At 33.8% G+C, this 27,346-nt stretch overlaps 1 protein-coding gene across 3 annotated transcripts in view; it reads right to left on the reverse strand.

The window, feature by feature from the left end:
- CPNE8 (copine 8) overlaps positions 1–27,346 on the reverse strand; it is a 261,364-nt gene that overhangs the window by 191,141 nt on the left and 42,877 nt on the right. For all 3 annotated transcript variants that reach the window (XR_004059563.1, XM_030938809.1, XM_030938808.1), the window contains exons 4-5: positions 9,202–9,305; positions 540–579 (exon numbers count right to left, since the gene is read on the reverse strand). Coding sequence is in view for 2 of the 3 variants with exons in the window: in XM_030938809.1 (XP_030794669.1) it covers positions 540–579; positions 9,202–9,305 (144 nt within the window). In the remaining variant the exon portion in view is untranslated. The remainder of the gene's footprint in view (positions 1–539; positions 580–9,201; positions 9,306–27,346) is intronic.

Below are 27,346 nucleotides of genomic sequence, written 5' to 3' on the forward strand. Positions count from 1 at the left end.
CAAAAAGAAAACAAAACTGTAAGTGGCTTGAGGACAGAGATTATGTCTATCTTGCCCATATTATGCCCTCTGAAACTAGTACCGTGCCTGGCATATACAGGTATTCAGGAAATATTGGTAAATAAACTACAAAAAAAAAAAAAACAAAACAAAACAGAGTAACAAACCACTCTACCTACACTCAACTACTTCCCATTCTCTCAGAAGTTAAACCTTCCAAAAAGACACAGGCTCATTATTTCATCTTGCTTAACTTGATCCAACTTCAAACATCACTGGGAACTGCAATCATCATTTATTTAAAAAATTAAAATTAAAAATTAAAAAGAAGATTAGTCCATTTTACTTGCTAAAGGTCACTTTTTTAAATTAGCTCCTCCAAAATGTTTTTCTGGGGTTCTTTTAAAATGTTACTTATTTTCTATGACGATCATGTTACATGAATAACTTAATAGCTGTATAACTTTAATATTAATAAGTCAGCATAAGTACTAATCATTATATTATAATGTTATAAAAACATAAAAATATGAACTTACATGTTTGGATAAGTTGGGGCTCTTTGAATCAACATCATACCTAAAAAATTGAAATACAAAACTCAAGTTATTTCCACAAAATACAGCTAGGAAAAAAAAAACAGTATTTTCCAGAACACATAAAAAATATTAAAATGAAATCCAAAATAATACCAACAGAAAGAAAAACTTAGCCAATTTTAAAGTTTCACACAATCTGTGGCTTACATGCCAACGGTAGAATTCACGATCCTTGGGTTCTTTCATTTCTAAACACCTAACAAGTCTTAATATTTTCTCAATAATCAATTCTGCTTTTTGATAAGTTTAAACTTTCTCTTTTCTGCACTTATGTTTAAAATTTCTCTTTTCTGTGCGTCAGTAGTAGCCTAGTACTTTTCAACTTACTTCAAAATTCCTTAAAAACTGAAAAGCCCTCTTCTCTAGACATCATTTTAAAGGGCAACATGAGGGATCCTTGCGGTGAATAGAAGTGTTCTGTATGTTGCCAGGATAAATGTCAATATCCTATTTGTGATATTGCAAGATGTTGCTACTGGGAGAACCTAGGTAAAGGATACACAGGTCTCTCTGTATAATTTCTGTATTATTTTTTACAACGTCATGTGAATGAATCTGTGTTTATCTCAAAATATTTTTAAAAATCAAATTACTTATTTAACAAACAGATCCTGGTAACAGGCTGTCCTTAGCACACATTTTAATTTTTACTTACTATCTTAAATGCTATTGTTAAATTGGCTGGAGTAATGAGACATTATTTTTCCCTAATCACAGAACTTAAAGAAAACATACATTTTATGGAAACAGAAACATATTTAAATAAGACTACCATGTGTTCTAGTTTTGACCAGTTGGTACCAGAAATTAGTCAGTTCTTGAAGAGATTCGGCAATAAGATCATTCATTATCACTTTATCCCCTGGCATTAAAGAGTTTGTGGAAGTAGAGAGGACACTGATAGTCAAAATACCTTCAATTTGCCAAATTCTTGTATAGAAAATATTTGTACTGACTACAGTCCTTCTCCCAAATCATATTCATTTCAAATTCCTTGTGAATAGCTTCCTACCAAAAATTAACTGCCTTTTTAAAGGTTAATTAAAGTCTCCTCTCTCACATAACAAGAATGTTTTCACAAATAAAGAAAGCATCTCAATCAATAAATGTTCACTGAGTATATGGATGCTAGGCAGAGGGTCCATTCACTGCCTGGCAAAGAATGTTCACCATAAACTAGCTTTAGAATTGCAATGGTTCTAGGTAATAATTATCCAAGGATACTAAGGCTTCGAGGTGAAAGGACAAGGTCTTTTCTGATGGACAGATCAGGCAAACAATACCTAAACAATCAGCTCATTACTCCAAGTGATGGGATGTGAGAGATAACACACAGAGCCACTCAATAGAGATGGAATGTCTTGTCTCACCTTCTCTTTTAAAAAATATTCTGAATCTCATCAACAGATAACTGGTATTAAAAAGGGGAAGGAGATTATTATAGAATACAGGAGACAAAGGAGAAAAATACATTGTGTGACTCTTGTTTGGAGCCGCACTTAAACAAACTAATTGTAAGACATTTTTAAGACAATCAGAGAAATTTCCAAATGGCCTGAATGTTAGCTGCCATTAAGTACTTATTTGGGGTAAGGTGGTCTTCTATAAACAAGTAAACAAACAGGAGGGTCATAAATAAGCACCCTTATGTGTGAGGGCTTTATTTTGAAGTATTGAAAGGTGAAATGATTTGCCTTAAAGTGATTCAGAAGTAAGTATATAATAAATAACCTGGAGGAAGTAAATGAACCAAGACTGGCAATATATACATGCCACTTTTGAATATGCTTGAAAATGTCCATGATAAAAGTTAAAATATTTAGAGCTTTCTCTGTGTTTATCCAAGTAGTCTCTCCTCCAGAAGTCCTGTGACTTCTGGAGGAGAGACTACTTTTCATAGGGAGAAGCAGAAAGATGAAGGATTAAATGCAGAGAATATGACTTCTTGTTATTATTTTTTAAATAAGGAGGAAGTTAATTCCCTCTCTCTTCCAACAGCACACACTCATTATGACCTGTTTACCTACATAAATGAATTTATTTTCATAATTTTATAATTAAACTTTACAACACCAAAAAAAAAAACAACAAAACAAAACAAAACAAAACAAAAAACAACGCATGATGCAAAAGCCTGCCTCAGAAGAATTACAAATTACTCTCCTTCACGTCAATGGGCACTCAGAAAGTGCCCATTCTGAGCACTTTCAACAGCTATAGCCTAGAATTTTAAATCAGCAAATTGCCAACATTCACTGTAGAACTACAGTTGCTAGTACAAAAAATATATATTTTTATCCAAGAAATGTTTCTTATATAAGAAAATTTTAAGGTAAGATTGAAATTAGCAACTAAAACAATATCAGAGATGAAATATAGCTGTGCTAGCTCCTTCTCAAAAATCAACTCTGCAAACTATCTTCTAAAAAACCGAGTGTGGACCGGGGAGAAATGACACCAAATGTTCAGTTAAGAAGTAAAAGGAAAATGTTTTCATCACAAAAAGCATAAGTATCTTCAAATACAAGCCTCTTTCACTGTATTTTACAAAGCTTTTTAAATACCATTATCTCACAGGTAATTTATATCATACACCTGAATACAATATGTTAGAGAATAAAGCATTAGAAATTACCATTTTTCTTTTCTTTTTTTTGGAGACAGAGTCTCACTCTGTTGCCCAGGCTGGAGTGCACTGGTGCAATCTCAGCTCACTGCAACTTCCTCCTTCCTGGTTCAAGTGTTTCTCCTGCCTCAGCCTCCAGAGTCACATAGGTGGGTGACATAGGTACCCGCCACCACAACTGGCTAATTTTTCTATTTTTAGTAGAGACAGGGTTTCACCATGTTGGCCAGGCTGGTCTCGAACTACTCAAGTAATCCACCCCCCTCAGCCTCCCAAAAGGGCTGGGATTACAGGCGTGAGCCACCATGCCTAGCCTAAAATTACCATCTCTCTTTTAACACAATTTTTCTTCTAACTTTTCTAAATATATCAAGACTTCTCTAGGCCTCACTCTCACAGGTCATAACATAAACACTACATCCTAACTGGTTACAATGTATACGTGTACCTGTGTATCTGTTTATGAGTTCCATATTTTCTTTAAGGAAGAGAGAATATATCATCATGGAGGAAGCTTGGTGGTTTCTCCTAAGAGGATGCATCCACTGTGCCTAAATTTAGTAACAAATTTTGTAAACAACTTCATCCTGCCATTGAAATCTTACTACTATAGTAATGAATTGGCAGTAGCTGATTTGGGTGCACCTCAAGGATTATGTTTTTGATTCGAGAGTAACAGATATTGATGGAAATTTTTCTTGTATTTCTGGAATTGCAACTAAGGCCCAAAGAGAAAAACAAAATATGTGATCATGCTTAGCTCAGAGCTACTGAGTCAATCGCAGGGTCACATACTTTCTCCCTAAAGTTCAGGGGACCAGTCCATCGCCAGGTGATGAACACACTGTTCATAAGTGATTACTTTTCCCTCTCTCTTGGGGGGTAGTAAGGAGGTTCTTTCTACTCTCGAAAGCCAAGTAAAGTATGGCTCCAAAATCTGGGATGCCTCCAAGAAGGGGAGTGCTGCATCTGGTTCATCAGTAAGCTATGGGGCCCTGCTGCAAGTCCACCCTGGGGCCGTCAATGGAAGAGAAACTCACTGGAAAGTTCTAGAAAGTGTTTTCTGAGAGATGAAAAACATAGAATAATGTCCTCTTTGGCCCCTCCTCCATAAGGACAAGACAAGCAGGGTGCTTAAAATGTGTCCCCTGAGGCTGATTGCCATATAAGGTCTGTATTTTTTGGACAATAGGAGAGCCACATCTCAGTCTCCCAACACCGCCTACCTTTTTGCATTCCCACCTCCCTTCTGTCCTGCAAGGAGCTGGGCAACAGCTCCAGTTGAAGGGAGAGGAAGTGATAAGTCTTAAATTAAGTTTGAGATTAAAGTTTTAAAATAAAAAGTACCTAACAATTAAAAGAGTAACATGGTTTTAAGAAACAAAAGTGACTGAAAAGGCATGAAATTAGACTTTGACATTGTTAAGGGAGCCCTTAACCAATGGAAAAAAATCACAGTTGACATTGTGTTGGGACAACTATACCAGAAGAAATAAAACAACTTATTTTTCCTCAAAGTGTTGAGATCCATCTAAAATATTTTATGGTAACATTATACATTTCATGATTATCACCATTTTATTTATCAAGAAAATAATTCTCTAGATAAGTCATATCTAGACTCAGGAATCCCTTTTTAGTGTTCCAGTCCGAATGGAAACACGAATGAGAAGTGTAATTTCTAAATTATCCTGTATCTGGCACATACTATGAAGTAATAAGGCTAGCCACACTTCCTGCTCAAATGCATTTCGGTACAGCTGCTCTACCAATAATAAAGTTTTCAACCATGACAACAAAGTAGATTTATTAGGAACCTGTATTATCATCAGTGTGATAATTATAATAAAAATAAATAAATGTCAAAGTTTATTACTTTCTCTGTGATATATACATAACATGACGAGAGAAACCATGTCTCTTGAGAATAAGTACATACCGGATCAAAAAGGCAAGGGAATTTTAGGACTCATAGCCGATAAGGTAATCTTGAAAATATATCTCAGACATAACATAGTAACAATAATAAAAATTAATATTGGTTAACTATTATAGTACTTACAAGAATTTGGGTCTGTGGTAACAGAAATAAGTTGTCACTCTCTATGTCTTTCTCTTTTTCTCTTACTGTCACTACAATTGTTTAAGCACTGAAATTTTTTTAAGTTTATAAAAGCCATTTCTCCAGTTTAGATAAAACATGTTCAAAGTTTCTTTTTTAACTTTTTTAGAATTTTACAAAATCAATAGGTATTAAGTAAATCCAAAACAATTCTGAAAACCATTTACATCTATCTGTTGGCTAATTTACACTAGTGCATCTTTCATCATGCAGTTCCTTCAACGAACTATGTTACTGCAATAAAAATTGATCAGATAAAATGAGGCCATTTTTGTCACACCCAACTAAAACAGAATCAGGGCTGAAGGGGCAGCAGAGCCATGGGGAAAATCACTTGGGAGTCACAAACACCTACTCCAAGAACTGTCTCACAAGCCCAATCCAAAACCTCAAGGACCTGCTATGATCTTGAGACAAGTTTAACCTAGTAATTGCCACCCCTTACCAAACAGAGATCGCTAGCTTCTGTAAAACACAACCAGCATCAATAAACTTTCTTTCAAAACAACCTATGTAATTTTTCTCTTTTCCCAGTAAAACTCCAGCCTTTCCTTTTGCTCTCTGAACGCACCAGAAACCATTCTGGTATGCGTGTGTACATGTCCAATTGCAATTCTAATTATTATATATTATTCCCAAATAAACCCTTTTCTTAGAGATTAATCTCGGTATATATTTACTTAGGGTTGATACTGCCAATATGTCAGAATATTTGCAGTAGTTCTCTGGGTGGTAGAGGTTGGGACTACTGGTAATTTGTATTGCTACTTTAATCTTTTTTATTTTCCAATTTTCTTACCATGAATATGTTACTTTTACTAGGAATAACACATTGCTAAGTATTTTAAAAATCATCACGGGTATAATATATATACATAACTCGTGAACTATTACACTATTTCCACATTTACGTACATAGATATCCTGAAGAAATCACAATAATAATAATGATGATAATAATAATAAGCCTGTTCTTTCAGGTTAAAGGTTATTATGTGAGTATTCTAAAAAATGGAAAATCAAAAGGAATTAAAGTGATAGAGAAGACACTACATGAACTAAGAGGATGGGTTTGTTATTCTTCTTGATGATCTTCTGCAGGTAACCTTTTCTAGCCCTAGTTGTTTGAACTTTTCAGCAATCATATAAAATGGAGATATTCTTTGAATTTCTGAAACTAACCAAATACATACAAAAGGTAAAATGATACTTACTTAATTCCACTTTGCAATATGCTTTCACATTTCAAACATTACACTGTTTCTGTAAAAATTGCTTCAACTTCAATTAGGAAGTTAAGGAAGTTAAAATATATCTATTTACTTAACATTGATTTATGTTACTTTATGGTTTCCTGTCACTCTGAGATAAATGTTCCTGGAACAGATGAGTTTTGAGTATCACGTAATGAATGAAGAGCAGGACATGGATCTAAAAATCAGAGCTAAGTGACTGACAAGGAGTTCAGGGAAGTAACAAAGCTTATAGGATCTCCAATGTTGAAATTAAAATAAAATATAGAGATGAATCTCTAAATTAAATATTTTATTTGGGATGCACAGAATTGCAATTCAGGGCTTATACACACAGACCAGGGTGGTTTTCATGCAGTATGTCCAAAAAACAAAGAGAAGGTTGGGAGTTTTATTAGAAAGAGAAATGCTATATATTGTTTTGAAAAAAAAACTCATTGGCACTACAGCAGCTTTTGGGAGCTGGCAAAAGTGGCGATTGGTGAGTGATGGTGTAGGTAAAACCAGTCACAGAGTCACGGCAGGTCATGACTGTTCTTTAGGGTTACAGTGAACGGATTCAGCAATTGGCCTTGTGGAAAATTCAATTCTTGGAACACGTGCTGTAAGTGCTTTTTTCCTCTGGCCTCTTGACTCCGATTTAGTTGGGTATGACAAGAATGACTCAATTCGTATAATCAACTTTCACACGAAGTTGATTTCAAAGATTTAGAACCAGACAGTGGATACTCCGGTCTGCATCCTATGATCCTAAAATTTGACTCTAAGTAATGTGTCCTCTCAAAATGTAAACTATATATAAATATATATTACAAAAAGATTTGCATCCAAGGAAACTCACTGCAGGATATATGTAGTAGAAAAAATGGAACCAGCCAAATGCCCATCAGAAAGTGTTTGGTTAAATAAATTGCAGTTCTTTTGAACAATGGAAATTATATAACCTTTAAAATGAATGTGGTATATGCATATTTTGTGGCATAAAAGGATACCTGCAAAATACAAGGTAAAAGAAAATATATTTATTGCAATTCCCGTATGCATATGTGTATGCTTAAAGGGAAAAAAAGATCTGCCAGCATATACATTGAATCATTTGCAGGTTTGGGGGGCAGGGGACGATGCTTTTTTGTATTAGGATAAAAAGAAGCTTTCATTTTACATGTCTGTATCACTTAAAGTTTGTAATAAATATTTATTACTTTCAACCATGAAAATAATGCAGATGAATGAAAAAGGAAGAAAAAAGAAAGAAAAAAACAAACAGGGGGAATAAAGAATCATGAAATAGAGGCTGGTTTTAACAGAAAGTTAAGTCTGGGATTAAGGAGGAAAAATTAAGAGTCCCATGCTGGTGTAAAAGAAAATTCTTAAAAAGCACTTGCTACCAAGGCCCAGAATAATGGGAGACTTCAACCACATACTACATGATTGATATCTGTTTCAACCACATACTACATGATTGATATCTGCTTTTTAGTGGCAACACTGAGTGCAGCCTGTACCATAAACATCATCAGGAAGTTACCACATTCCATCTCAGTTTCTCTTCTGATAAGCCTCATTTTTACTATTTGGAAAAGAGTTTCTAAAAAATAAAAAACCAAATGTGGATGTAATAAATTTTGTTTGACAAATATTCCAAATACTTAGTATTCCTTAAGAAAGAAGCTAGTATAAGATCTTTTTTAAACACAAGCGCTGCGGGTTATTTTACCATGTGTATTTTAGAGGAAAATGAGAAAGCCTATTAATAGTAAAGAGCTCTTATTTTTTAAATTATGAAGCAAATTATGACTTTTTCAAATAAGATATTGATAGCTTTTGTTATCAAAAGTATTTATAAATTGTAAAAGCATGGTACATCAGGATTTTCAGCTATTTAAAACAAGACATTTATCTTTTTAATGTTAATAAATTTCCTTTAATTATTTTGATATTTTAAGCATATTTTACCCACCTCCCCACAACAGATTTCCTTTTAATCATATCTAAATACTTCAACAATCACTACAGTTCACTTCTGTGGAACAAAAACTCTATAATAATATAAACAGGCTGACTCTAGGTTCTCTGTGGACAGAAGTTGGATTTGACAGTAATGTTTTAATATGCCAGATTCAGTATCAAAGTAACAAGAATACTTAATATATTTAAAATGCTGACTCGATTATCCTGGCCCTTGGAAAAATACAAGACTACCAAGGGATGAACGGAAGCCATAGTTAGGCAGGGATCCAGTTGCTATGCTAAGAAGCTGCTGAGACAAATATCTGAGAGACATCAGCCATAAGAGTGGATGTGATAACTTTGGAGTATACCTAGAACTTGTAGGAAATCCACTGAAGCCCGGGGCAGTTGGGAAGAACATCCATATACACCATCCTGCATGGCTAAACTGCTCACCTATTCATTCAATACGTATTCAGACCTACAAAATGCAAAGCAGGGGGCTTGCTTGGGCCACACTCTGAACAGAATTAATGTGGTTTCCTGCCAATATAATCTAGAACTCAGTGCAACCATAAGACCTTGCCTTATATTAGTAATATTGTCTTTAAAAATCAAATTTTTCTAAATGCAAATTTTAGTAGAACTTACAAGTCAAAACGAAGATTTTCTCTTTCTTCAAAAAAGTAGTCCAGAATAAACTTTCTTACAAAATCAGGATTTAAAGTATTATCAATTACTTCAGTTCTTCCAAACTGTGGAAAGAGAGAATTTAAAATTAAACCTTGTATGGCTACTTATTACAAGTACAGTACATAACATCACACAGTTCTTTTAAAAAATAAGCAATAAATAACCAAATAATAAAATTTTTTTAGAGATCAAATCATCTCTCTTATTTATTCAGGGAAATCAGAAAACAAGTCCTGAGTTCATTCAAAAATCAGCTTCTCCCCAAAATTCATATGACAAACCATAATGCTTCTCCTTCTCCTCTCCCTACTTGAAAGTTAAATCTTCTTTTAATGAAAAGAAGTTATTTCTACCTAAAATTTAAATGTATTTCCTAACCTTGTATATGAGAAGGCCAGGCAATACATATTCTTATAATTGAAGAGATCAAAGTATTCATAACCTTCTTCCTCTTTTTATACAAAACAGTCCCATATACAATGCAGTTTATTAGCCATGTTTTGGGGAGAATGCTCTGAAAATCTCCTACACACATATGTCACAACAATCAGTTGTTTCTGATTAATCATGTTTTAATTTTTACCATATCTAGATAGCTAAAATGGAACCTATTCTTTTTGCATCTTTTTTTTTTTTTTTTTTTTTTTTTTTTTTTTTTTTTTGAGACGGAGTCTCGCTCTGTCGCCCAGGCTGGAGTGCAGTGGCCGGATCTCAGCTCACTGCAAGCTCCACCTCCCGGGTTCGCGCCATTCTCCTGCCTCAGCCTCCCGAGTAGCTGGGACTACAGGCGCCCGCCAGGTCGCCCGGCTAGTTTTTTGTATTTTTAGTAGAGACGGGGTTTCACCATGTTAGCCAGGATGGTCTTGATCTCCTGACCTCGTGATCCGCCCGTCTCGGCCTCCCAAAGTGCTGGGATCACAGGCTTGAGCCACCGCGCCCGGCCGCATCTTTTAAAGCAATATGCTGCACTTTAGCTTAGAAAAACTAAATCTCTCCATCTTAGGGCAAGTGGAAAACAGGAAAAAATATTACACTTTCTAGTTCTCCCTCCTTTCAGTGTGATAGAAGGCCATTTGGCACTTCTCCCAAAGATAGAGCACAAATATAAAATTTACATCTCTTTTCCATCCTTGGCTTACATTCTTCCCTCCCAACTCCCGTGGAATTCTAATGAGAGAATTTTAACTTTAGTTCTGAGCAACATTAGGCAATGAAGCATGCTGTCTTATCACGAACCAACTTTTATTAAAGTTCAATGAAATATTATCTTTTTAATAGGAAAACAGAAGAACTGTGCTAATCCATTAAAATGTGAAGCTTTCTTAAACTGTAATAATAAAACCATAGTACAAAATATTGATGACATAGGATTTACTAAGGCTACTTCCAACGGATCACCCCCAAAAAGAACAAATTTTCAGAGGTCTATGCCATTGGACAATGTTTTATCTCACAGAACAATATCATACAGACAAATTATAACCCAAGTCACTAATTCAACATTTCAATAATATCAAGAATTTACTTTAAACAATAATATCAATTACAGCCACCAGTTATTGTTTACTTTGTTCCAAGCACTTTTCACACGTTACTTTAAATATTTACTGTAATTCTGCATGATAGAACTAGCCCCATTTTAGAGATAAGAAAATTAAGGCAGAGTTTCAACCTAAGTCACTTTGGCTATAAAATCTGCATTCTTTCTAGGACTCTCCTCTATGTAAGCGTAAAACATAGGCCCTGGAGAAGATACAAGAGTGAGCCTATCCATTTTAATTTTCTAATTTGAAGGGAGTCGGAATAAGAGAATATACCCAAATAACCAGGGGCTGGCAGTGCTCGTGTACTTCAAGACAACTGTGCAGAGGTCAGTAAGTTCAAGTATAAACCAGAGGGACCCTCCACTGTCCCACTCTTCCTACTGGTGGGAGGAAAGACGGGTTCCAGACCAGAGCAGAGAGCACCGAAGTTGCAAATGCACAACACTCTCAAAGAGAAACTCAGCCAGTACCCATATTCCCAAGTATTTGGATTTTTAACCCAAACTCCCACTCAGAGAGAATTTTTAAAAATGAAGTGAAATTTCCCACAGTAAGCCCCATTAAGGTGCAGCCAGCAACTCCCCAGAGCCTATTAGCCCTTAAAACTAATTGAGGTGCAGCCAGCAACTCCCCAGAGCCTATTAGCCCTTAAAACACACACAAGCCTATTATTCATAGAATGCTGCTCCTCAGCAATAGGAGTGACTGAGTATACTCTGCTATCTCTAGTGAAGATTAATTTGTAGCCATTAAAATCCTGGTTTTAGTAAATCATCTATAAATTATGACTATATCCATAACAATATGTCTTCTAACAGTCCTGAAGTTGTTTTTGATGATATTACCAGAGACCTTCATATTGCTAAATTCAGTGGTCACTTCTAGCCCTCATCTTGCCAGACCTCTCAGCAGTATGTGACACAGCTGTCCACTCATTCTTTTTAGAAGCTGTCTTTCCTGACTTTTGACACCACATTCCTCTGTGTTTCTCTTCTTCTCAGATTCTCAAGTATTCAACATCTCATTGGCAGAGCTCAGTTCAAGGCACTCTTGTTCCCTATACAATCACTTTTTATTAGGTTATTTCATCTGTTTCTGCTATAGTTTGAATGTATCCCTTCCAAAATTCAGGTGTTACCAACATGACAGTATTAAGATGCAGAGCATTTAAGAAGTGATTAGGCCATGAGGGCACCTTTCTTATGAATGGAATGAAGGCCCTTATGAAAGAGGCTTCATACAGCATTTGGCCATCATTTGCCCTTCTGCCTTCCATCATGTTAGGATACAGCAAGAATGCCCTCGCCAGATGCCAGTGCCTTGATCCTGGGCTTCCCAGACTTCAGAACTGTGAGAAAATAAATTTCTCTTCTTTTTAAATTACCTGGTCTCAGGTATTCTGTTATAGCAACACAAAACAGACCAGGATAATTTCTTTGGTTTCAAATACCATCTACACGATAACTTCCAAAGGTATGTCATCAGCTCTGAGACTCACTTCTGGGTACAGACTCATGCATACAACTGCTTTCTTAACTTATACAAGTGGTTGTTTTATAGATCCCTCAAAAGTATCATCCAAACATAAAATAATTATTTTATATCACAAACATCACCCTAATACTGGTGCTTACCAAGTTTACTTCTTGTCAATAAATGCTACCACTATCTGCTTGAGTTATCAGGCCATAAATGAAAGTCATCAATCTCAAGTCTTTCTTTTTAATCTGCCAACTCCTATTCATCACTACCTCATAAGTTATCAGTTATAACTCCAAAACATGCCTCACAGCTGTTTACTTCTCTCCATAGCTCCTATCATCAGCCTAATTCAAGCTTTTCATCCCTCTCATGGTCTACCCAAAGAGCCTCCTAACTTACATTTCTGCTTCTTCTTTTGTTCTCCTTCCAGTTCATCTTCTATGTGACATCCAGAGTAATCTTTTGAAAATGTAAACATGCCCATGTCATTCCACTAGCCAAAAAATTGTAATGGCTTCCCGTAGTACTTATAATGAAATCTCTTTTCTTTGGTCTACAGGTCTTGGCTCCTATTTTCCTCTCTAACCTCATTATAGGCAGTATCCTTTCTTTCTCTTTGCTCCAGCCTCCTGGCTTTCTTGTAGGCCCTTTTACACACCAAACCCTTTCCCACCTCATGGCCTTTGCACCTGCTATTTCCTCTTACTAGAATGTTCTTAACCCCATTCTTGAATGGCTTTTTCCTCATCCTTTATAAAGCCTCTACTTAAATGTCAGCACACCAGCTCTAAACATCAATCTGAAATAGGTGCTCCATTCTTAAAGTTAGTCTCTCTCACAGGACCTGTCTTCCCCCTTAATAAAACTTATATTTTGATATTATACATTTAAATGTTTATGTTGGCTGGGCATGGTGGCTCACACCTGTAATCCCAGCACTTCGGGAGGCCAAGGAGGGCAGATCATCTGAGGTTGGGAGTTCAAAACCAGCCTGACCAACATGGAGAAACCAAATCTCTACTAAAAATACAAAAAATTAGCCAGGCATAGTAGCAGGTGCCTGTAGTCCCAGGTACTCAGGAGGCTGAGGCAGGAGAATGGCGTGAACCTGGGAAGTAGAGCTTGCAGTGAGCCGAGATCGTGCCACCGCAATCTAGCCTGGCAGACAGAGTGAGACTCCGTCTCAAAAAAAACAAGAAAAAAAAAATACAAAATTAGCCAGGCGTGGTGGTGCATGCCTGTAATCCCAGCTACTCAGGAGGCTGAGGCAGGAGAATCACTTGAACCCGGAGGCAGAGGCTGCAGTGAGCTAAGATCGCACCATTGCACTCCAGGCTGGGCAACAAGAGTGAAACTCCATCTCAAAAAAAAATAAAAATAAAAATAAAATATTTATGTTTCCCCCACTAGACAGTAAGCTTCATGAAAGAACAGGACACAGATATGTGTTTGATTTACACCTGAATAAAATTGAACAAATGGTTAAATAACAGAGATCTGAGATACATTGTTCAGAAAAAATATCAACGGTAATGTATAGTATAACACCAATTTTGGTATATGTGTAGCATAATACCAATTTGATTAAAACATAAGCATATATATGCATATATATATATATATATATATACACACACACACAGAAAAAAATAGAATGCAGTGTACCAGAATGTAATGATTATCATCTAATTTTTTTAAAATGTGTTATGCATTTCTGGGTTTTCCCAATTTCTCGCAATGAGTACAATTTACTTTTAAAATCAGAAACAAAAAACTTTCAGGCAGCTTTCCTGTTTTTTAGTTCACTGTATTATAAAAAGTGAAAACTGGAAATAATAAGAAATCTACACATATGTTATGACTAGTTCAGCTCATGGGAAATACGTCGGTTATTTCCTGGATGCTGGAATGTATTAGCTATCAACCAAGTGATTAATCTTTTTGACTTGAAATAAAATTTACATCTTAGCTAATGTCTTATACTACTAAATAAATAATTGTTAATTCTTTGGAAAATGTGCAGTGGCATATCATTCTATGCCTATTAAAGGGGTGTAAAATTTTAAGGAAAGACAATTATTAATAATATTAATTGATGTTATACACCCAGAAACAGCTACATTTTAAAGAATTTTAACTTGTGTCCTAAAAAGTCTTGTTCTGAATATCAATAATATTAGATTATCAAAAGTACTTACGAACCTAATTACAATAACCTCTGGCACAGGCACAATGTACATGTACAAATATGTGGAAGCCAAGCACTTTTACATAACGATACTATATTATGTTTTCGTAATCTTATAGTTAGGAAACTATTCTTTTATTCACCAAGTATGAAAATTTTCAGTTATTTGAAAAAAAGTATGTAAACTTAAATTTGTTAAAACCATAAAACAATGTTCCCTTTAAAATTCCAAGCAAAAAATGAAAAACAATTCACAATCAAGTCTTTCAAAGTTTTCCTTTGTTTTATGCTTGAGCTAATCGGATAAATAGCTACTTTTCCAGTTTAGGAACAAATCTTGCAGAAAATGATAGAATAGAAATACTCCTCATTTCTAAATCAACTGATTATTAAACTACTTCAGAGAAGCAGTACTGGGAAGAACACTCAGTAACTTCATCTATTTATGGCACCAAGCAGATGAACTATGTTTTGATTAAAATGTTCAGAAAGTTTTAATATATTATGAAGGCCCAGCACAACCATCGAGTCTCACATTCACTTGTCAACTGAAGTGAAAGTGATGAAGAAAAAAGGTCATCTGAACAACTGCACTTCTTTAATTCAATTATTATGTTATAATTAAATCTTAGCAGCCATGATATACGGCCACAGTTTCCAGAGATTAGACAAGAGTAAAATAGATGAGTACAGCAGGCAGAATATTCTGACATAATATTAAGATAAATTTAATCTAAAAGTGCAATTTAGGACTATAAATATCCGACTTGCATGAAGGATACCAAACATACAAACACACACAGCTATACACAGAAGGTTTACATACTCTTCATACTCTTCCTCTTGGAAATAAAACACTGACCTCACCAGAGAATTCACAGCCCTCTTCTTCTAAGAGAAAGAGATATACTTCTGTTATATAATTCATTATCCAAGACATTTTTTTCACAATCCTATAATACAAAACTCACTTTATTATAACAAGTAGAATATCTGAAAGCTTTATCTAGATCTTACAATACTACAGATCAATGAGATGTAGCTACAGATATAAAAATACATGTACACACTACACACACACACAGAGAGAGAAGTAAAATGACTTCCTTCTAACGTTCTTGGTTACGACAAAATATTTCACATAAGTGACTGTCATCCAATTTTTAGGATCTTCTGTTTCTAGGAAGTCACCTAACTCTTTAACCACCAACAAATGAGTACCTACATCATGTCTCTGTAATTTTCACACATAAAACATAGAAAGAACTAAAGTCTACCAGCATTTAAAATTATATTATAGTGTTTTAAAACTTTAGTTAAAACAATTATTAAAGTTGTATCATATACTTTAAAATAAAAATATCTTATGAAACTTCTTTTAACATGTCATTACTTGCTATTAATTATTTGACTAGTAACATGTTTCACCCTCTGAATGAAAAAAAAAACTGATTCAGTTTATCCAAGAGATCCTTATTGGGAAATATGAATTAATTTTATAACATATCAGTTAGATGTTCATTTATGTGAGACAAAACATCTTTAAATGAACTGGGCAGACTATGTTAAGTTAGATTATTTTAATTTAAATGGTTATATAAATCCAATTGAAAATAAACTTGAAAAAATATAATGTATTGACACCAAACCTGAAGTATTTGAATATCTCAAAACAGTTCACACAGATGCTCTATAAATGTTGTGGACTAGCATTCATTACAAAATAAACAACAATGAATTTCATAAACTCAAAACAAACTTTTGATCAATTATCTTTAAAACTCTTCCAGGGGAATAATTCTTAGATTTTTTAGAATTCTTAAATTTCATTATTCCCTTTGTAAAACTTTTACAACACTTTCTCCTTTTCCTGGAAGTATTGCATAAAATATGATCTCTAGGCACGGTTTGAGCACTGATATTTTTAAATTTTCAATGTTTAATTTTGTGCATTTTATTTATTTAATTTAATTTTGTACTATGAATTTTGAAGGAAAATAGAAACATTGCAAAATTAAGCCTGAGAATTATTTTCATTCACGAGTGATCACAGCAAACTTTTACTCTGCCAGTGACAAATTATGTTGTTTTACACCAACTCTTCCCCTGAGAGCAACTAGAAAAGGTAGACAAAATATTTTAAAAAATCATTTTGGAAGCACCAGAGACCTAACAAAAGGTTATAATTTATGGAACAAAAAAACATGGACAAAAGAGAGGCCAGGAGAGAAGCCCTAAAAGGCTGCTTTTGGGAAAAAAAAAAAAAAAAAAAAGCCAAACTAGTCAGAGATTTTAGCAGTGTATATGCATGTTCGGTCTATATTTCTTTCCATTTGTAGTATGTCTAAACCTTTAAAAAGTGAGAGAGAAAAATTACCAAAAAAAAAAATAAGTCAACAAATCTTTAGGCTGGGATTCCAAAGGGCTACAATCGAGAAGGATAAATGAGAAGAACAACCCTCAGGAGCAATGAAAGCCAGATTAGCATCATTCAAATGTTTAAGGAATTAAGGTGAACTTTTACTAGCATTTCTGTATCTAAAAGTAAAAGTAAACCCCCTCTAGAAAAATATAAAATCATTCAAACCTTTGCATTATCTCTAATTTTTCATATACTACATGCAGCAATTATCATCAGAAATGAGAACTTCTATTCCAGCTCTATGTAATAGATCATAGCAGCATATAGCAGACCAAGATCTCAAATAAACAACATTATACCTCACAGAACTAGAAAACAAAGAAAAAACTAAGCTCAAAGTCTGTGGAAGAAAATAATAAAGATCAGAGAAGAATAAATAAAATAGAGACTAGAAAGATAATAGAAAACAACAATAAAACTAAGAATTGATTTTTTGAAAAGGTAAACAAAATTGACAAACCTTTAGTCAAGACAGAAAAAAAAGGGAAGACAAATACATAAATTCAGAAATGAAAGAGGAGACATTACAACTGATACCACAGAGATACAAAAGATCATGAAAGACAACTATAAACAAGTTACCTACAAATTGGATAACCTAGGTAAAATGGATAAATTCACAGAAACATAAAACCCAAAAAGACTGAATTAAAAAAAGAGAGAAAACCTGAGTAAGCAAATAATGAATAAAATGGTTAAATCAATAATAATAGAAAAGAAATATCCCATCAAAGGAAAAACAAGGACCAGATGACTCACACAGAATTCTACCAAATATTAAGAGAAAAAATAAGGGTTGATTATCCCTTATCTGAAATGCTTGGGACAGAAGTGTTTCAGATTTCAGAATTTTTCAAATTTTGGAATACTGTATATACATTTTAGGATATCTTGGGAATGGGACCCAAGTCTAAACATGAAACTCCTTTGTTTTATGGTTTAGTGTGTGTCTTATTTATGCTCAGTGTATGTCTTACATATCATATACAATAACTTCAGTAATTTTGTTCCTGAAACAAAGTTTTGATCGCATTTTACTGTGACCCATCAGATGAGGTCACATGTAAAATTTTCCACTTGTGGCATTATGCCAACACTCAAAAAGTTTCCAATTTTGGAGTATTTTGGATTTTGAGCTTTCAGATTAAGGACAATCAATCTGTAATACCAATCCTTCTAAAATACTTCCAAAAACTGAAGAAAAGGGAATGCTTCCAAACTCATTTTACAAGTCTAGCATTGCCCTGTGTGATGGTTAATACTGAGTGTCAATTTGGTTGGATTGAAGGATGCAAAGTATTGCTCCTAGGTGTGTCTGTGAGGGTGTTGCCAAAGGAGATTAACATTGAGTCAGTGAACTGGGAGAAGCAGGGCCACTCTCAATCTGGGTGGGTACCATCTAATCAGCTGCCAGTACACTGGAATAAAGCAAGCAGGAAAAGATGGAAAAGCAGACTTGTTGAGTCTTCCGGCCTTCATCTTTTTCTCGTGCCAGATGATTCCTGCTCTCAAATATCGGACTCCAAGTTCGTCAGCTTTTGAACTCTTGGACTTATACCAGTGGTTTGTGATTGTGTGAGTCAATACTGCTTAATAAACTCCCGTTTATACATACATCTATGCTATCAGTTCTGTCCCTCTAGAGAACCCTGACTAATACACCCTGATACCAAAGCCAGACAAAAACATTATAAGAAAAGAAAACTAAAGGCAGCTGTCTGTGATGATCACAGGTGCAAAAATCTTTAACAAAATACTATCAGCCTGAATTCAACAGTACATTAAAAGAATCATTTATCATAAGTGGGATTTATCATTGGGATGCAAGGATGGTTCAACATACACAACTCCATAAAGATGATACAGTACATTAACAGAACGAATTACGAAAACTATATGATCAACTCAATGGAGCTGAAAAGGCTTTTAACAACATTCAAGAACGTTTCCAGATAAAAAATTCAAAACAAGTTAAGTTTTAAAGGAATAAACCTCTATACAATAAAAGACATTTATGAAAAGCCCACAGCTAACATCATACTGAAAGCTTTTCCTCTAATTCAGGAACCAGACAACGATGCCCACTCTCACACTTCTACTTAACCTAGGACTGCAAGTTCTAGCCAGAGCAATTAGACAAGAAAAAGAAATAAAAGGTATGCAAATTGGAAAGAAAGAAGTGAAACTGTTTCTATTTCCTAATGACATGATCTTATATAGAGAAATTTCTAAAGACTCCACCAATAAACTATTTCAACTGATGAAGTCAGTAAAGTTACAGGATACAAATTCAACACAGAAAAATCAGTAGTGTATCTTTACACTAACAACAAATTATCTGAAAAGTAAATTAAGAAAATCCCATTCACAATAACATTAAATAAAAAAAACACAAAATCCTGAAGAGTAAATTTAACCAAAAAGGTGAAAAACCTGTATAATAAAAACAAAACACTGATGAAAGAAATAATTATGACACAAATAAATGGAAAACTATTCTATGTTCATGGACTGAAAATGTAATATAGTTAAAATGGCCATATTACAAAAGTGATGCAATCTCTATCAAAATTCCAAGTCATTTTTCAGAGAAATAGAAAATACAATCCTAAGTTTTATACAGAACCACAAAAGATCCCATATAGCCAAAGTAACCTTGAGAAAAAAAGAACAAAGCTGAAGGCATCACACTACCTGACTTCAAAATCCACTACAATGCTATAGTTACCAACACAGCATGTTATTGGCATAACAACATATAATGACCAGTGGAACAGGATACAGAGTCCAGAAATAAATCCATGCACAACACAGCATGTGGAAAGGGAAGATGTTGATCAAAGTGTACAAAATTTCAGTTAAGCAGGAGGAATAAGTTTTAATGATCTACTGTAGAAAAAAGTGACTATAATAATAACACACTGTATATTTCAAAATTGCTAAGAGAAGATTTTAAATATTTTCACCACAAAAAGAATACTAAGTAGGTGAGGTACTGGATTTCTTAAACAACCTGATTTAATTATTCCCATAATGTAAACATTTAAAATATCACATTGTATCCCATAAATATATAATATGCAACTATTGTCAATTAAAAGTTAAAACAAAAACTTGAAAATTTAATGAAACAACTGAAAGAGATTAAAAGGGACCAAAGAACAAACAAAACAATTGGCAAGCCCTTACCTAAACTAATTTTAAAAAGACAGAAGTCACAAATAAAATAATAAATGAAAGAGAAAACATGACAAGTGATGGTACAGAAATAAAAATGATCATAAGGGACTATTATGAACAACTTTAGCCAACAAATTGAATAACCCAGAAGAAATGGAAAAATTCTTAGAAACATATAACCTACTAAAGCTGAATCATGAAAAGATAGGCAACTTGAACAGACCAATAGTGAATAAGAGATTGAAGCAGTACTCAACAAGCTCAAAAGCAGTAATCAAAAGGAAAAGCCTGGGACTTGATGGCTTCTCTGATGAATGCTACCAAACATTTAAACAAGAATCAATATCAATCTTCCTTAAATTCTTCCCAAAATATTAAAAAAAAAAAAAAGAAATACCTTCAGACTCATAAGTCAGCATTATCATCATACCAAAACTAGACAAGGGCACAACTGGAAAAGAAAATTATAGGCCAATATCCTTGGTGAATATGGATATAAAAATCCTCAACAAAATACAAATAGACTAAATTAAATAGCATATTAAAAGGATCATCCTTGTCTATAATCCTCACTAGCTAGACACCTGGTATCAACAACTAATGGCATGGGTTGCCTAGAGGGCAGAACCTTAGATTTTTCTCAGTTTTCCTATAATATTCTGAATTGATAAAATAAATTTGACAGTAGTGCTTATGAATTTTTCAAAATGCCTATGTAAATTGAATTTTTTATAATCCCCATAAAATATAAATACAAATAGGGTGGACATTGTTCTGTACTTCATGTTGTTTGCAAGAAACTGATCACCACATTTAAAACTTGGAAAAGACAGCTACTATATCAATGATTAACTATAGAATAAAATTTTAGGCTGTGGTTTTTCAATATACATGTACTATCACAAAATCTTATGTTGTGATTTATCTTTATTTAAAACTTTAGATGCATCACATTTAAAGAAAATTGTGACTGCATAAGGTTTCTAACTGGACTATACTATGAGTATCAGGATTTCTTTTTTTTTTTTTTTTCAATATACAGCCTAGATATATTTTGGGTAAAGATAAATGCTCTTTAGTTAGAAATAAATTATGATAATAGAGTAGATGTTTACCTTAATCTTGTTGTCTTTTTCCTTAATTTTCAAAATAAAAGGCTGGCAACCTACATTGACAACCTTCATACTTTTCCTTCAAATGTTACTGATTCATGTAGCAAAACCCTGTCACACACTGATTTAACATACATAAATGTCAACAAAACATATCAGTATTATTCATACCAATAATAGAAAAGAGACACACCTAATTAAAATTAGGTGTTTATTATTCATGCCAATAATAAAAGAGACACACCTAATTAAAATCATAGCTACAACTCAAATAATTCATATTTTATTTTGTAATATAATTGGCAGTACACAAATATATTGACTATAAATAAACCATAGATCTCAGTCATTGTTTATTGATTGTCTATCAAAGAAATTGTAAGGATGGGACTTTCATTTCCAGAAAGATGGAGTCATTTCTCTATTTTTCTTGCAAAGTACAACTAAAAACACTGAACTACATTATAGTTATTTCTTTACTTTATCAATGTCGATATTCTGGTTTTGATAATGTACTAGTTTTTTTAAGATATTACCACTTGGGCAAAGTGAGGAAACAGGACATAGGATTTCTCTGTATTATTTCTTATGTAAGGACAAACACAAACCAAAAATTAAAAATAAGAAGGTTAGGCCAGAGGTGGTGGCTCACGTCTATAATCCCAGCACTTTGGGAGGCCAGGGCACGCGGATCACAAGGTCAGGAGTTTGAGACCAGCCTGGCCAACATGGCGAAACCCCATCTCTACTAAAAATACAAAAAAATAATAGCCAGGCATGGTGGCGGGCACCTGTAATCCCAGCTACTCAGGAGGCTGAGGCACAAGAATTGCTTGAACCCAGGAGACAGAGGTTGCAGTGAGCTGACATTGTGCCACTGCACTCTAGCCTGGGAGACAAGAGCAAGACTCCACCTAAAAAAAAGAAATAAGAGGCTTAATTCTCCCTGTTGATAATAGAAAATATTTCCCTCCCTCCTTTTATTCAGAGCATTTACTTTGGAAAACATGTAATTACAAGTACTTTCTCTCTCTGAAATGTATATAAATCATTTTGAAAACTCTGTTCAGCTTTATAACCCGGGAATGTCTTTCTCAAAACATAGGAGCCATCTTTATATAATGTAAACATCAAAATAAATTGCACCTCTGTCTCCCAGTTTCTGTGGGAAAGCAGGAGCCTAATTTTGGTAGAGTCATTGTTCCAAGTTGCAAAACTACCTTTTGTCCTAAAGACAGGAAGTTTGTTTTTCCTCCATATAAAGCCAATTACCTAACACAGATGGTTATGATGGAGTTCAGGAGAGCCCCAAAATTGGGGCTTAGCCTGGGAGGTTCTTAACTTCACCTAGAAAAGAATGCAAGGGCAAGCTGGTGGTGTTAAACAGCAACTTTTACTGAAGTGTCAGTGTACAGCAGTAGCAGAGTTACTGCTCTTTGCAAGCAGGGCTACACAATAGGCAGTGTGCCAAAGTAGCAGCTCAAAGGTGCTTCTGCAGTCATATTTATTTTACTACATTTTAACTACATGTAAATTTACTACATTTTAACTACATGCAAATTAAGGAGCAGTTTATGCAGAAATTTCTAGAAAAAGAGTGGTAACTTCTAGGTCATCAGGTTGTTGTCATGGAAAGGGGCAATTAGTTCCAGGTGTTGTCACGGCAATGGCAAATTGACATGGCACATTGGTAGACATCTTATGGAAAGCTGCTTCTACACCAGCCCTGATTTTGCTAGTCCTCAATTTGGTCTAGCGTCTAAGCTCCACCTCTGGAGTCCAGTCTCAACTTCCACCTCAGTTATATTATGAGCAAATGAAATTTTTTTCCTGTGATACAAGGACGATTCAAATAAAGCAAATCAATTAATGCAATATACAGTAAAACAGATTAAAAGATAAAATACCATGACCATCTCAATAGACACAGAAAAACCGCTGGACAAAATTCTACAACGTTTCCTGATGAAAATACTTAGTAAATACTTTACCTGAACATAACAAAACCATATACATAAAGCCTATGGCAACATCATACTCAGTGGTGAAAAACTGAAAGCTTTTCCTCTAAAATCAGGAAAAAGGTAAAGATGACAATTCTCATCACTTCTAATCAACATAGTGTGAAAATCCTAGCCAGAGCACTTAGACATGAAAAATAAATAAAAGGTATCCAAATCAAAACAGAGGAAGTAAAATTATCTTTGTTTGCAAATGACCTTATAGGTAAAAAAAAAAAAAAAAAAAAATCCCAAAGACTTCACAAAAACTATTAGAAATAATAAACAAATTCATAAGCTGCAGATATGAAATCTATATACAAAAATCAGTTGTGCTTTTATACACCAACAATGAACCATCCAAAAAGATACTTAAGAAATAATTTCTTTCTAACAGAATCAGAAAGAATAAAATACTTGGTGATAAACTTAACTAAGAAGGTAAAAGACCTGTGTACACTGAACACAAAGCATTAATGAAATAAATAAAGACAAAAAGAAATGGAAAAACCTCTCATGTTAATGGATTGGAAGATCAAAATAATCACACTACCCAAAGTGATCTTGATCTTTGATTCAATGCAATAATTATCAAAATCCTAATGGCATTTTTAATAATAGACAAAAAAATCTTAAAATTCATATGGAACCACAAAAGATCCTGAATAGCTAAAGCAACATTGAAAAAGAACAAAGTTCGAGGTATCACACTTCCTGATTTCAAAATATACTAAAAAGCTATAGTCATTAAAATAATATAGTACTGATAACAACAGCCACATGGATCATTGGAATAAGAGAAAGCTCATAAATAAATTCACACATAGATGTTTAACTGATCTTCAACAAGGGTGTCAGTGGGGAAAAGATAATTTCTTCAACAGATGGTGTAGAAAAAATTTGCTATTCATATGCAAATACACATACACAAAAGACTACTCAAAATGAAGTAAAGACATAATGTAAGATTTGGAACTGTAAAACTCCTAGAAGAAAACATAGGGTAAAAGTTTCATGACATTGGTCTTGGGCCATGAATTCTTGATTATAACACCAAAAGCATAAGCAGCAAAAGCAAAATTAGACAGGTGGGAGTAACTCAAATTAAAAAGTTTTTCCACACCAAAGGAAAGCAGAGTCAAATGGCAACCCACAGAAGGAGGAAGTATTTGTGTACCATCTGATGAGGGATTAACAACCAAAATATAAAAAGAAATCAGAAACTTAGCAGCAAAACAACCAAATAACTCAATTTGAAAATAGGCAAAAAAAAAAAAAAAAAAAAAAAAAAAAACCTTGAATAAACATTTCTCCAAAGAAGATACACAAATGGTCAACAGGTATATGAAAGGATGCTCAACATCACTAATCATTAGAGAACTGTAAATTCAAAATTCCCTGAGATATTGTCTCATGCCTGTTAGAATGGCTATTATCAAAAAAAGAAAAAAAAAAAAAAAAGAATTGTTGTTGAGGATGTGGAGAAATTAGAGCATTTGTGCACTACTGCTGGAATTATAAAATGGTGCAGCCGCTGTGGAGAACAGTATGAAATTTCCAAAAACTAAAAATATATTTATCATGTGGTCCAGCAATCCCACTTTTCAGTGTATATTCAAAAAAACTCAAATAATAATTTTGAAGAGATATCTGTGCTCCTATGCTCATTACAGCATTATTCATAATAGTCTACATACCATGGGACATGATTCAGCCTTTAAAAGGAAGGAAATCCTGCCATTTGCAACAACATGGATGAATCTGGAAGACATTATGCTAAGTGAAATAAACCAGACACAGAAGGACAGATACTACAAAATACCACTTATATGATGAGTTTAAAATAATCAAATTCATAGAAGTAAAAAGTAGAAGAACGTCTGTCAGGGGTTGAAGGGAGGGGAAACTGGGAAGAATTAGTCAAAGGGTATTAAGTTTCAGTTATGAAAAATGAGTAAGTCCCAAAGATCTACTGTACAGCATGGTACCTCGGGTTAACTATACCGTATTCCATACTTAAAAATTTGCTAAAAGTGTAGATATTAAGTGTTCTTATCGCAAAAAATCACATGGTATATATACAATGGAATATTATTCAGGCTTACAAAAGAAGGTAATCCTGCCATATGCAGCAACATGAATAAATCTGGAGGACATTATATTAACTGAAATAAACAACTCACAGAAGGACAAATACTGTGTAATTTCCCTTACACGAGGTATCTAAAATAGTCACACTTATAGAAACAGCAAAGAATGGTGGTTGCCATTGGCTGTGGGGGAGAGAAAAACGGGGAGTTATTGTTCAATGGTTATCAAGTTTTAGTTATGCAAGATGAGCAAGTTCTATGTCAATAGTTAATAAAACTGTACTGTATACTTAAAATTTTTAAACGGCATATATTAAGTGTTCTTATCACATGAAAATAAAGAAAATCAAAGCAAAGCAAATCAGAACGAATATTAAAAACAACTTATTAAACTTTCAAGCATAAAAACAATTTTAAACATTAAAAGAAAACATGACCTACTCAGAATATCAATCTTGAATGACTAATACCAAGACACAGTCTAGTGAAAGTACTTAATATTATTTTAAAAAGAGAAATAATCCACTAGCCATTCATGCAGAATGAGTACATGGCTTAAAATAAAATTATATTTTCATAAAACTTTTTGTCAGAAATGCTTTATGACAGAATAAAACTGAAATAATATATTAAATATATGCAAGGAAAGAAAATGTGATCAAAAGATTTCATGTTCTTCCAATACAAAGGACACAAATTGTTATCAACACTTTAGGGAAATATTGTTCCTATGAACTTTTCTAAGGAATTTACTAAAGATTGATTTTTATAAAACCATAATTACTAGAGAAATATTGACATATAGAGTAGTGGTGAGCATTACTTACAGAACTAAGACTAAATTATGGCTGAAAGAGAAAAAATAAAGCATGAATGGCAATATAATCTGCTAATGTTGGTATAGTATAACATTATTCCAACTGATACATGAAAATCTCCAATGATCTAGGCACTAAGCATCAAAGAGTACTAATATCACAAAAGAGTAAAAACAAGACATCATTTGCTTTCCAATGAAAAGTTCATACAACCACCAATAGATCTGTTAAAGAAACTAAATCTCTGTTCAACCTTCAGATTCAATTTGCCAAATTGTAATGCAAATAACAGAAAAAATATAATGAAATGCACCATAAGCACACGGTCAACAAGATTCTGACTGTGTAACTACAGGTCAAATTAGCTTGTTAGCATTATATATATCATATACATTATAATTATTATATATTTCTCCTATATAATCCTGAGGATTAGATGGTAGAAACATATCAGTTTAATTCCCTGATTCCGGTTATTATATTATGATTATGGAAGAACACATCTTTTATGTAAATAAAGCATTCAGATGTTGTGGGGCATACTGTCAGCAACTTATTTTCAAACAGTTTAAAGGGAAAAAAAATCCTTTATACTCTATTTGCACCTTTTCTGTAAGTCTGACATATTTTCAAATTTTAAAAAATAACTTTGAATCTGGAAGGTAACAGAAGCATAACAAAATAAACTGGGATATAATTAAGGCCTCTCAAAAGAGAATTTTTAACCTAAAATGCATATATTAGAAAAATGACTAACAATAACTGTTAAGCTATTATTCTCAAGAACTTAGAAGAGAAAGTCTGGGTGCAATGGCTCATGCCTGTAATCCCAGCACTTTGGGAGGCCGAGGCAGGCAGATCATTTCAGGTCAGGAGTTCAAGACCAGCCTGACTAATATGGCAAAACCTTGTCTCTACTAAAAATACAAAAATTAATCAGTCCTGGTGGCACACACCTGCAGTCCCAGCTACTTGGGAGGCTGACCAATGAGAATCACTTGAACCCAGGAGATGGAGGCTGCACTGAGTCGCAATCATGCCACTGAACTCCAGCCTGGATGAAAGAATGAGACTGTGTCTCAAAAAAGAAATAAAAGATCAAATGAAACCCAAAAATGAGAAAAAAATTAGTTGCAGTAACCAGTGACAGTTTTTTAATTAGAGATAACCATTAAAGGCAAACTTTGATTATTGCAAAGACTAATAATTGATAAACCTTTGCCAAGAAGAACCAAAAAAAAAAGCAACACAAATTATCAATATAAGA

Source organism: Rhinopithecus roxellana, chromosome 10, assembly GCF_007565055.1.
Source record: "Rhinopithecus roxellana isolate Shanxi Qingling chromosome 10, ASM756505v1, whole genome shotgun sequence".
Classification (NCBI taxonomy): Eukaryota; Metazoa; Chordata; class Mammalia; order Primates; family Cercopithecidae; genus Rhinopithecus; species Rhinopithecus roxellana.